Here is a 13,566-nt window from a genome sequence, read left to right as displayed (position 1 = left end):
AAGGAAAACGAGATGCGGCTTTAGAAGCATTGAAACGTTAACATGTGAATCGTAACCAAACTGTGAGCCAAGCAGAGATTTCCGGCTCTTATTGGTTCATTAAAGTGTGTGTGAGGTGTGGTCTGACCAGTCCACTCGGCAGGTCTAAGCATATGCTAAAAGGATCAGCCTAATCCAACCTCACCTAACCTTTTGATGGAGCCAGAACACGATAAAGATGGTTTCATATTTCCACTGCAGTGTCCTCCTCTGTGCTCCTCGTTCACTGCAGTACGTTTTCTCCCTGCAGTGGTAACAAATGCTTCATTTCAGCTTCACAGGCCCAAGTTAGTGTGCAGTCCCTTGCCAGCTTTTCATATTTACAGGCAGTCTGTATGCCTAAGTTATGCTGTAATAACATTGTAATAACATTCATGCAGAAGCTGTTGTTGCACTATGCTTTAACGTTGGGGAGTACCTACAAGTCAACATGAGAGCGCAAAGAAAATGTTGAGTTAAGACATGGAGAGTGCTGATTCCTCCTCACTATGTCAGAGATACAGGCAACCTGGGACAACACATCTCCTACTTTGTAATAATCTACTTTGGCATCCTTTGTGGCTTGTTTTATGTAGTTTATATCCCATGTGCAGAGGGTGGTATGAAGAGATGCAATTAACGAATAAAAAATGAATGAGTTTGAGCAGATCATGAATGGTTTTAGAAAATTAGCTTTGGTGCGCTGAAGATGCTGAGGATTATAATGTCAGCGTATGAATCACTACATGACACATTTACAGCTGAACTCTAATCTGTGTGGGGCCCAGTCACTGCAGCTTATGATGGGCTTGGCTTAAAGTTTGACCATAATATGTCGCTAACATCTTGTGTGCACCACAGCTTCAGCTGTCATAGGTTTTGATGATTCCTGACAGCACTGCTCTCAGTTGCGCTTTTAATGTCTTTTAGCTGGGGGGAAGGAGGATTTGTATCAGAAGTTTGCTGTATAAATAGGCTATTTATGCAAATTACTGTTAGATTTTTAAAAAAAAACATTTTCTCAGTTGGCAGCCAGTGACCTGTAGTTTCTATAATCAAGAGCCCTCTGCAGCTTTAAAGAGAGAGAGTTACATAAAAAACAAAAAAGAAGAAGAAACTGTCATAGATAAAAAGACGATGCTGTTGCATGTGTTTGACTTCCATCCTTTGAGTATCGCTGCAAATGAAGAAGAGATTCCGTCTGAATCGTCCTTGTTGCCTGGAAATAAAGTGAAGGTTAGCTTTTCTCTCTCAGCTTCACTGAACTCCCATGTAGGATATCCCCAGCAGTTCTCGCCTGTTAGCCCGTCTCCCTCTCCTGCAGCCATCTGCTCGGATCCGTGTGTGTCTTCTGCAGCTGCCAACATACTACACAGCACCGTGTTGTGCTTCCAGGCCAGCAATGCCTGCCTGTTCACCATGCTCACGTAAGCCCTGTCTCAAGAGGGAATTCACTCAGGCTGGGTGTAGGTGGATGTATGGATGGAAAGGATAAAGAGCAACCTTTTCTGACTCAATTTTGTATTTCGTGTGGAAGGTGTATGAAAAAAGCTTCAGTTAAGCACTGAAGACCTTACCTTCTCTCCCTTACTGACGCTCCTCTCTGACCACCATCTCCATTTGTAGTGTATTAAGTCACTGGGCTGCACATTCTGTCTCCCTAAAAGCCTCTATATATTGATTCCTTCTATTAATGTGCATGTGAGTATTAAAATATCAGACAACGGATTAACTCTTCTTAACTGTCCAAGTCAGTCATTTAATAAGCGAGTCAGATCACTGTCTGATTCTTCTTATTAGTGTGAACCTCCTAGTTTGTTTTTGGCAAAGATGCAACTCAATAAGTGCTGGATACCAAGTGCTAACATGTAAGTTTTTAAATTTGTTTTCCTGGAGGTGAATGAAATAAACTGCTGATGAAATGGTTTGAAATGGCATCTAAACATGTGGAATCACATAACTCATGTCGCTTCAGGCCATGAGGAGATGAGCAGCAACACTGCATCAAAACCCAAGGGGTTGTGTTGATGTGGGTGTGTTGCTTGACACTTAAAAGTTAAAGTGAACGCTGATCGTAAATCTAGATGCTGACTGATTCCTCTGTTTCTGACAAAAAAAACGTGCAAACAAGAAACATTGCACTTTAGTTTAGATGAGGAAGACCTATCTAACCAGAGAAGAAGAGCGCTTTTATCAGCGAATAGTTCTTTTGAACATCAACTGTGCCGTATACTTATCAGACTTGGGTGGATTTCACAGCATCTCTGTCTAAAATGTTGGTTTGAACATCAGTTGTGTTAGTTTTCATTTAGATCAAACTGCACATGGGTGAACAAGATTCTTTAGAAACCGAACGTCTGTTCTTCAGCATCAGCCTCTTTTTCTCCTCTTTCTCTCTCTGTCTGCAGTTTTAATCTGCAAAGTGCACCTTTTCCCATTAGTGCAGTAAATCCGAGCCCTCTAACTTGAGCCAGGATGTGTCTGTAGTGTACCGCATTGCTGCAGTCAGCAGCAGCATCCTCTCCAACTGCAGCTCTCTACAGGCATCTTTGGGAGATTGGTGCATTGCTCTACAATCACGTACAGTCGGGTCTGATGTACACGCTGGTATTTCGAGAGGTATCTAAACCGATTGAAACGACTGATAACTGTCTACATTCAGACTCTGAAGAGGGCTAAAGCTAGAATTGGAGTCCAGAAGCATCATTTGCCTCATTTTCTCGTGTGCATTTATGCAGTAACTGGATGTAACCAGGGTCCACTCTGCTTTTGTGATGTTATGGGGTGTCGATCATTTAGTATTGTTGACCTGATGTAATGTAGTTTTACATGAGGAACTTTATAAAAACTGGAGCCCAAATTGACTTTAATGCAGCCCCAATGTTGTAAATATGTGTGAACTGTACATTTCTTATTGTGATAAATCTTGATAAATGTTCTCTTGTGTATTATTTGTTCAAGAGATTGCTGTTTGCCTTTACTATTTAGATCTTTTTCTTCTTCATCTCTTGTAATTTCCTGTCTTTTTATGTTGGAGAAGTTGCGATAGTTACCAGTGGATGTTTCTTCATGCCTGTTGTGGCTGTTACAGGTGGACACTGCAGTTCTTATGCACACTGAATATAACCTCCAGTTGGTTTCTGTCCCCCCGAAAATGTGATAAAACAAGATTTCTGGGCCATTAACTTTGATTGAAAGATAGCAAACTACCATAAATTTATGCATTAAACCATTTTTTATAATTGTTCATTTGAATTTGTAATTAATACATTACACTTGTCTTACCAGATATTCTTATTATTTTTCTTATAATTACACGAAACAGACATCATGGCTGACATTTGTGAGTTTTTGCTGTTGTTTTTCTTGAGTCTCTGTCAGAATATGACTGCTTTAACTTTCATGGCATATGAGACACGAAAGCCCCAAAACTGGTTTGTATATCAAATCTTGAACTTTGTCTACCAATTATAACTTGATGATTCTTTATTACCCTTTCAAAGAATGTTTGATGTTCAATTGTACTCTGGATCTGAGCTGCTTTTGATAAATGTGGTTGTTAAAGAAGAAGAACCTACTTTATACTGAACTTTCTTACCCGTGTTCTAAAAATCTGTAACAAAACAAACCAAAGCAGTCACATGCTCATGGTGATTTCTAACATATCTGGTCAGTTATTGGTGTCAATGTCAGGATGTAAAAATCATGATGAGCTTCGGAACAAAAAATAGATGGGAAAGTATTGATTTGATTCATGGTTTTGTCTAAAAATGTTAAAAAGTCCAACATGATGCCATCTCACATTGTCTGTTTTATGTGACCAATAGCTGGAAACTGAAAGGTGATGACTTTGGAAAATTCTACCATAGTTAACCCGATGTCAGCTCGGGAATGATATTCCGCAAACAGATTTGTCCTAATTACAGTCTTTGAAGACATTTTTAGATGATGGTGTCCTTCTTGACCTTGACTACATGAAAGACTGATATTACCAATGTATTTACACAGATTTTTTCATCTTTTCTCTTCATTCTAACGAGGAACAGCTGTTTTGAAGATCTTTGCTTTAAAAGCTGTCCATCCATCCCACAGCGTCCTTTGATCCTCATCAGTGACAAATGATGCACAAGGACTCTGCTGTGCTGCGTAGCGAATCTACCATCATGCCTTTTGCCCATCGGGGTCATGCCATCATCATCATCATCATCATCTGATAGCAGGAATGACCTGTGATCCATAGTGCCGTGATGTGAAACGAGTGGGCAGGGAGCGTTAAATGGCGTCCTTGGGAACATGGGACACGTATTCACTGCCTGGGAAATTGATGGGCGGAGAAAGTCACCTTCACGTTATCATTACGACGTCGGTTACGAGCCATGACTTACGGGAGTGCAGCCACTGGTGAAATGGAGTGGCGTGATGGTCTCAGCTTATTGCTCGGTCAGGGTGACATAGATTCCTCTATGTCTTGAGCTTTGATTCATCCACAGCCATAAACTGGGCTAAAAAAATAAAAAAAAAAAAATAAACGTCAGTACGGCTCTCCTCGCTCATGGGTGCTGTTGTGTGGGGGAAATGTTTTCATGAGGTTTGTCTGGAATTTGTGTTAATGGCATGGATGTACACACCCAACCGCCCACCAACCCTTAACCAGCTCTCTTTTAGAGACCTCACTACAGCAGTGGCCTGCTTCTTGGGTAGACATGTTGAATTATTCATAGAATGAAGTTGCTCAAAGCACTGGATCGGCTGTGGTTTGCTGAAGTGAAAGCGCACATAGGTGCAGTACTTAGCAGCCATACTAGATGAAGTAAGGACCAAGTTCTCTGCATTTATGACTGTTGTGTTGCTTTTTTTTTGTCTCCTCCTTTCTGTTTGACTGGCTTTTATAGCAGGAGTACATTTATTTATCCACTTACATATTCATTTATTTATCTATTTATTAGAAAATCTGTTTTTTTTTTATTGCTCTAATTTTATCTGGCAGTAGAGGAAAACCTGGAAAGGTTGAATTGGTCTGATGGTTTAATCGTTCAGCTCATGTCTGCAGAATGAGGAAATGACTCCATCTAGTGGTGAAGGCATGTATTAGTCCTTTGAAAAATAAAAAGTTCAGACAGTTCACCCTGTTTAACTGCTCAGGTTCAGCCCATCAATGTCCAAACAAATTAAACTAACTCGCCACAGGCACATTTATTGTATCTGTTGGCAGTCGGATGTGCTGCTGGTCAACTGGGTGGCTGATTGGGTCATTCAAGGCATCCTGAAAGTGTTTCTACTTTGAATGTGCTTCTGCACCACCGTTTAATTATTCTTTTCACACCTCTCACTTTGCGTGGGATGTGTTAGTTATTATAAAATCTACCTGAGTCTTTAGTGGTCTTTAATGTGAATAATCAGACAAATGGAACTGGCTTCACTATCTAATGCTTCTTTGTGATGATCAAATGTTGCAGTAAATGTCAGAAGCCCCGATAACATGTTGACCTTGAGTCTTACCTGTGTGTTTCGTTCAGTGTACACAAAATCCAACCCCGTGATTGATATTTTTATTGGTAATTATATGCATAGTTGCAGGTGTGCTACTGGCTGGAAACCTTAAAGAGGCCCCTTTATCTACTTTGGAGCGCTGGTGGCGCTGGTTCATACTTTCTAATGTAAGAAAAACATTATTTTTGTTCAGTTGTGCTCAGAAAGTAGTTCCATGATAAGAGCTGTATAAATTCTGGATACTTAATGAGAAGAAATGAGAGCAAGTCTTAGAAGAAGAGGTAATGCTGCCCCGCAGCTTCTCGCGTCGGCAGCATCCAAAGCAGAGCTTCATTATTTTCATACGCTCAAGTTTGTGGGATTGTAAATAAATATCAGGACAGGAGGATGAATCAAAATAAACTTTGTCGATACGATCACAATATTTTTCGCTTTATTTGCTTTCAATTACCCAACGTAAGCACATGTTTTCACTGGGTTGTCAACATTTATATATCTCAATGCAACAATGTGATAAGAGTGCACTGCATGATGGGTTGGATATGGTTTTTGATTTTGATTGTTGTTGTTACAACACATAGATCCACATTAGAGCGTGATATAAGGGCAGCCAGAGTCTCTGAGCGTGCTTGTTTTTCCTGAAGTTCGTAAGAATTTCCAAAGCCTTCGATCTTAGACTTCTTGACGTGTGCTGTCGAGGAAAAGTGTTTAAGGTCTTTTTATGTGAAGTGTGAAGCGACTGTTCATTCTTTGTTTGCCGGAATAATCACAAGCAGGATATTAGGCTGAAGTATTACATTGTAATCTCATTAGTGATCGAGAACTATTTGTTGTCTGGCCAATAAGCGAGTTATTTCTGACTGTTTAAGGAGTCTTTTGTTGGAAAGAATAACTCCCTTTGATGGCTGGATGTTGGGCTTTGTGTTTTATAAAGGTACAGATGTGGGAAACAGGGGGGAAAAGCCTCTTTGATGAAGTTTCTGTATTCTGTATTATATAATTGTGTTAAAAATAATTTTATAGATATCCTAAACAGTTCAGTTGTTGTCCACCTCTGAATCTCAGTCTGCCCCATGCTTTGAATAGCTTTAGCATTGTGAAGTAAACCTTTTTTTTTTTCCCTTGTTTTTCCTTTCTGGAGGAGATATGAGAATTATGTTTAACCGTTTGGAATAAAACGGTTCTTATTTTTCTTTTGATTGCAAGAAAAACGTAATCATCTGCTGACTCGTGTGTTTTTCCTTTTCAGAGTCCCTGATCAGTGACTGACTGTACTCTGCGGCCCCAAACAAAGAAGAACATCCCCGGCAGGCTGGCCTCACCCCCTCCCACCTGCCTCCATGTATCCTGAATCTACCACAGACTCCCCTGCCCGCCCCTCCCTCCGACAGACTGGCTCACCTGCCATGATCTACAGGTGAGCTGGTAGACTAAGATCCAAACACATTGTTGTTCATGTATGTCTAAGCCCATTTGTCAGCCCATTAAAGGCTTACTTGGATTAAAATGTATTGCTTGTAAAAAGCTTTCGAGGAGATAATTTAAAGTTCATGATACTGGCAGCTAAATTCTTACATAAATTTACTTGTTTCCTGTGAATGAGCCCATCCCCTTTCGATTGGTTAGCTTCAGTGGCCTGATCAAGCCCCTCCCACTATTTGGATTCAGCTTTGGTGAAAATCAAAAGTTGGAAAAACAATCCCCCCCCGGAGCATAGGACAGTCATCCACATTTTTAAGCAGTTTTTCAGAAAATTTCTGATCTAAAGAATCCCTATTAAGCTACTTTTGTTATTGTAGGGCCGGAGTACGAGTGACAAGATAGAATATATGAAAATATCTAAACATAGCGTTGCCTAAAGTGCTCTTTATTTATGTGTTGCTCTGTCTGGTTAACAATATTAAGCTAAAATATGAACTGAAACCTTTTTATATTTATTATGTTATAATATATATGCCCCCCACCCAAAAAAAGACACTTATTTATATTGCAGTTGTTACCTTTTCTCTGATTTATATAGCTTTGCCTACCTTTCATGAAAATAAGGTTTTTAGTTTATGTGAGTAGCTCACGATATAGATAATGGATAAATAATAGAAATATATTTGCTGTCCTGTGCTTATGCATCTGAATTACTCCCCTGATTTAAGATGTAGGTTGAAAACTTACATGAAGATATATCACAGCATTTTTAGTTTTCACTCAAAACTTTTACTTTGTTAAACGCCCATACCTTGGGTACACAAAATTATCATAAAAATAACCTCTGATGGTCTTTTCCTAATGACATTTTATTGGCCTGGTTGGAAAAACATCATTAGATCAAGGAGGGATGGTCAGAGGAATTTGTAAGGACTTTAAGAAAGACGACCTCACTCAGTGATAATCTAAATGATAAGATTAGCTGTTATGTGTCTGTTGTGGTAAAACTCCAGACAAACGCATCACTTACTTCACCCGATATGTTGTTATTGTGAAGTTTAACTGCAGCACGATTTTATTTTACTATAATAAGATATGAAACGCGGATTATCGAGTTTGGTAATTAAAAAAACAAAACAGAAGGACAAAAAAGTGAAAGATGTTGTATTCATAGGCTCCTCGCGTCCCTGCTCCTCTCCTCATATTTGCATTAACATGAATCATTGTAACTGTATGGAAATAAATGAGGGTCTTTGAACGTTGCCGTTGGAAGGAGTTGTGGGATGAAGTGAACACCTTCCTCAAAAAGGGAGCTCCGCTTTTTATGAAGCTAAAGGAGTTTATAAAGCAAGCTCCTTTTTTTAGTTCATCATGGCTGCCATTTAGGTACTTTTGGGGTCATTTCATGCGGATGCTAAAATGACGATGCAGTTGGATCCCAATTCTTTGGGACTTTGTGCTGCACTATGATGCATCACCAGCATGTGGTGCCAGAGACCCGTCCTCTTACGTTGCCAAAAGGCATCTGTTCATTTTCTCAATAAGCATTATGGCTCCTCTCATCACTGGTGCTCTGTTTAGTGATACATCACCAGAGCTACTCGGCTGCTACTACTGCCTGATTACTGTATTCAGCCAATCTAAAGGCTTGAAATGGACCGGTACCTTATCAAAATGCTGCATCAAGCATCAGATGATGTGGGCTGCTCCTGTCTTTCTGATGGCAGACACAAAGTTGATAAATACACCTGACCAATTATTATTATAATATTTGAATTTTACTCAAACAGTTGATATCAGGTCAATATTAGCCTGAGATTCCTATAAATCATCGATACTCGACCTGTGTTTCAGTCATTCTGTTGTGTGTTTGTGTGTAGAACGTATTCAGAGAAAGAAAATAAGAAAGTAAAGTGCTCTCAGAGACCTCGGATCCTATTTGTTGTGTCAGCATGCAGCTAACTCAAGGCTGGACAGTTGTTTTCGTTGTTCTTTTCTGCAGCATGTTGGCTATTTCCGTTTTCATTCAGTTTTTCTTGTTTTTGGACGACATTTGATGAAAATCTAACTGCTTTTGATGGGAAATAGTTTTGTGACTTTGCTTGAGTTAAACGAATGATTTTTAGTTTGATTGATTAATTAACTTTTTATTGGCTGAAGGCCCCTTGGTTTTCTTTTTTGTTTTATTGTCCCACCCCAGCACTGTGGGATGGTTCTATAATCACCCCCAGATGTTCTGTTTAGATGTGGCCCACAAAGTACTCCTTGTGCTTTTGTCTTTCTGCTTTTACTAAACTTAAAAAATGTCCTCAGAGCTGAAATGTGATCTATTTTAATGCGCCTAACCTTTTTTTTTTTTATCAAAGTTTTATTTCTTTTTTATAAATCCATGTCCATGAAATGCAGATTTTAGCATCTCAAGTTGTCATGTTGGCATGTGGACAGTTGGGAAAATTCTTGTGAAGGTTTGTCAGCGTCAATAACTTTCTTATTGAATGCACTGCTTTGTGAATTCTTTGATTACTAAACTATGTCTGTTATGAGTTTTTTTTTTCCCCCCGTTTCCTAACTTTTGCTTTGTCTTTGACTTCCTTTTGATATCTGCCATCATCTTTGGCCACTAACTCTTCCTCTTCACTGCCGTTGTTAATGAAAGCTTTCCCTTCTCCTCCTTTCCCTCGATGTCTTCAGCGCTCGTTATGGGAGCCCCAAACGACAGCTGCAGTTCTACAGGTACCTGTCTGTCTCTGTATCTGACGGTTACTGTTCTGTCACAGTCTAAGTTGAGCTTTCTGTTTTGTTTGACTGTGAAGCGTGTGTTAATTTGTGTGTGTTTTGTGTACATTTAGCATTTCTTTTTTGTTGTATTTAAATATTGTAACCTTGCGGTAAAGACTTGTTGTTCTGTTATTTAAAACCATTCATCCACCCTATGCAGCATAGAAAACACTTATCATCTAGTATTTAGCTACCAATGCACATCCACCTTAAACCTGATCGGGGTGGATGTTGTTGCAAGGTTCCTCACTGAACCTTTGAATCAACAATTTCAGTCCGAGTTTGTTTTTCTTTCCCCCTCATTTCATCTTTTTCTTTTTTCCTGTTGTGACATTATAGACCTGCACTGTTGTGCTTGTCAGACTGTTTTTGTGATAAAGCCTCTCATGTTCTACCAAACTGTTTTTTTTAGACCCTTTTTGGCACAACTAAGCAAATACTCAGTTATTTCAGACGTCATTTCTCCTCTAAATTGCATGCTTTTGAGTTTTGAATCTCATGTGTCTCGTTCTTGAAACCAGAGAGATCGTTTTCGACCTGTCTGGATGAGACGATGCTCTCGTAGAGTAGGCCACACACTCATCCAGAAGTGAGCATTTCGATGGTCAGTCTTTCAGCTGCTTTAGAGAAGGGATCATATTTTATGGTCTTAGTATCGGGCCTTATTCTGCTGATCCAGTTATAAAAAAACCCTTACTATGTGGATGTGCTTGTAATGAGCACACTATCGGCTTTTTATCTTGGCGCCTGGCACATTTCTGTCCTTTTTAAAGTGCAAACCGTCCTGCTAGCAGCTCTCCCGGCCTGTGTGAGGGGTATTGATTAAGCTTCCTATCCCTGTCCGTCTATCACTCAAACAGCCAAGTGGGATGATGCTGGGAAGGGGAGTTCTTCTGATTCTTCTCTGTTTTCTTACCATTGGAACACACAAACTGGAATCTTTTCATCAACGCAGCCTTTGCTTGGGTGCACATACACTCAGGTTTTATCCTATTGTGACAGAGTCCAAGCCCCGCTTTGTCATCATCTGAACACTGTTTGCTGTACATTTTGTATTTGATGAAACATTCCTCTTTTATTGAGGGCCACTGTCACTTGTGGGTTGCTTACTTACAAGTCCATCATGCAAGAAGTTGTAGTCGGATAAATTAAGTGTGGCTGGTGTTGAAACTGCCCTGGGGAGGGATGTTCAGAGCTGCATCTTATGCATCTGATTTAGAGTTTACAATGTAGTATCTGCATTCCAGAGCATCGATTATTATCATTACCTGGATGGCTCAAAATGTACACAGACACTTGCACTATTTTGCATCTACTTTATAACTTAACCAGTCTGGAGCCATACTTTTGTTCTTTGCAAGTTCTCCTAAAGTAAAGGAGGTGGACTTATGACCTGTGACTTTAATGTAGAGCAGGCCAAATGGAGGGGAAAAAACAGATAATGTGAACAAGGTGCTTTGTTGAAAGCTTTAACCATGCTTAGCAGATGTCGCTGTGTGTTTGTGGCAGGGATGGCTGCCACTGTATTTAGTTTTTTGTCATTTAAAGTAAATAATGAAATTATGGACCCATAAAGACCAGAGGCACACTCTGAGATTGAGGGTCAGTTATTGATTGTTTAAGTTCAGTTAATGGAATTACTTCTAGTTTCCAGGTGGGACAGAGCTCAGCTTTCTATCGTTTATAGGGGTCTATAACATGGACTTGGATGTTAACCCTGCATCTATGGGTCTCCCCACCTGTGAACAACAGGAAAAGCACTCGGTTGATAAATTTGTGCGTTGCCAGATGCCTTAAACTTTGAATTCCAAACATGCCAAATGTACACAAAAATGTTCAATTTGACCCTGATTCTTTATCACGTGAGATTACAACAGAATCATTTCAAATAGCCAAATCTCTGAAGAAATCACCAGTTGCTTGCTTGTATCTCAATCAATTTAAAAACCTTTTTTGGAAGATAAGAGTAAATATAAACCAAACTCCTGGGTCTTTGTGTCAAAAAGGCATCTCTGATTTTATAGCTTTCAAATAACAGTGCCAAAGAAAGCTCTCCGCGAACCCTCTGTGTCTTTTGTAGTACTTTTGTCATGTCAGTTCATGTTTTCTCGCTGTGATACGGATCAGTTTGAGTCTCGTGTGCTGCCATAATCGGCAGAAAAATGACGCTCGTGTGCTGCTTTGAGTGTCATTATGATGCAGAAGTCTCTAATATTAATATTCACCTCAGCATAAGGCCACTGATATGTGAAGAGATGCTGGGCACATACGAACCGGTGTAACTTTCTTTGGATAAAATTCTTTGGATAAAGAATCCTTGGAGCTGCTTTGTGGCTTTTATTTTCCTGCATGTGTATAAACATACAATCTGTGTGCGTTTGTGTGCTACGTGTCCGCACAACACTCATCTTTGTCCAGCTCTTAGCATTCTTTCCTGTGGAACAACAATCAGAGGCTTTTAGTGCAAAAGCTTTTGTGAATAATTCAGGGCTGATATTATTTGCTGCGGTGAGCAAAAACAAGACGGGGCCACTAAACGGCATAAATGGATTTCTTCCATGAGATCTCATCGGGAGGGGAGGAGGAGAGGTGTCGGTTGTGGTGATAGAGTACGGTCTTAGTGGCGAGGGGAGGGATGCACTCTCTCATTCACTAATTGGTTTAGACATTTCCTTGTAAGACACTCCCAGTTTGGGTGGACCTGCTTCATGACTGTCCGCAGTGTGTGTTTATAAGAGCAAACTGTCACCCCACAACCTCGCTCATGAGCCGACCTCCAAGAAATCGGGTGAGTTCGAGGAATGATTTGCACTTAAGAACGTGTCGGGAGTGTGTTTGTTTGTGTGTGAGGAGCTGAGTGTGTGGAGACTATGTGGATGTATGTGTGTGTGTGTGTGTGTGTGTGAGTAGTCTGCATGCAGCCTAGCCTGAAGTCTCCTTTTGCATTTAGGTATTTTTTCTGCGGGTGGAGAAAATAGTTGTTTAAGAAACTCTGAATGAGGTTTGTTGTTAATTGGGACTTTAGTCATGTCGTCATGGCATCAGTGATATGTCTAATTCTGTTTTCAGTAGCATTACAGTGGTTCTTTTTTTTTTTAACTGCGTCCATAATGTGAAATTTAATGTTTGTTAGGTAAAAATCTTAATTTGTATGGAGGTTTCGTTTCAGTCTCGCTGTAACTCCGCTCAGATGAAGCGTTGCTCAGATGCAAAGAAAGTGCTGCTCAGGTGTTGTTGTTTTTCGTGTTTAAAGGATCAATATAGTCTGGAGCTAAAGCGGTCTTTCAGACCAGCATCCAGCAGCATTGGGATTTGATGCAGGCTGCAGACCATAAGAAGCATCGTGGAGTTGCAGTTTTATTTAAAATACTGTTAAAATGAGGTTTTGCAGAAGGTTACCTCGAGTAATTTTAGATTCAACAAGGAAGTTGTGTGGTATGAGATATAGCAACGAAAGAGATTGTGTTTATGTGATAATGTGTTTAGAGGCGTTTTATTTCAGCAGGATTTTTTAAATATGTCTGATTTTCAACAGCTGCATCCATTTTAGATCCATTCCTATGCATTTTTTTTTAAGAAGTTAAATTTAGAAAATACTAATTATGCAAAATATTGACTACTCAAATAATACTGTTTTATAGGTTTGCGTCTTTGTGCACCAGATATGTAAAAACATAGAGCTGCAGTCCTAACGCGTCGCACTGCCTGTACTGCAAAGAGCTCTTGTGGTCAGTGCTCACTGGTACTTTTGGTATCAAGTTTCATTGTTGTAGTGACGGTGGAACTGACGTAGTGCTGCCCTCTGTTGATTCATTTTAGCAAACTACTTTTTGAAAAGAGGGAACAGCTTAACATTAG

At 39.8% G+C, this 13,566-nt stretch overlaps 1 protein-coding gene across 3 annotated transcripts in view; it reads left to right on the top strand.

Annotated features, from left to right (window-relative positions):
• kcnab2a (potassium voltage-gated channel subfamily A regulatory beta subunit 2a) overlaps positions 1-13,566 on the top strand; it is an 83,292-nt gene that overhangs the window by 26,880 nt on the left and 42,846 nt on the right. For 2 of the 3 annotated variants that reach the window (XM_072381916.1, XM_072381915.1), the window contains 2 exons: positions 6,758-6,925; positions 9,622-9,663. In XM_072381916.1, the coding sequence (XP_072238017.1) occupies positions 6,849-6,925; positions 9,622-9,663 (119 nt within the window). In that variant the 5' untranslated portion in view covers positions 6,758-6,848. The remainder of the gene's footprint in view (positions 1-6,757; positions 6,926-9,621; positions 9,664-13,566) is intronic. The other variant, XM_072381917.1, reaches the window with a different exon arrangement.

The sequence above is a fragment of the Leuresthes tenuis genome, unplaced genomic scaffold, assembly GCF_036924035.1.
Source record: "Leuresthes tenuis unplaced genomic scaffold, fLeuTen1.0.hap1 SCAF_3, whole genome shotgun sequence".
Lineage (NCBI taxonomy): Eukaryota > Metazoa > Chordata > Actinopteri > Atheriniformes > Atherinopsidae > Leuresthes > Leuresthes tenuis.
This window is presented reverse-complemented; position numbering and strand designations above follow the sequence as displayed.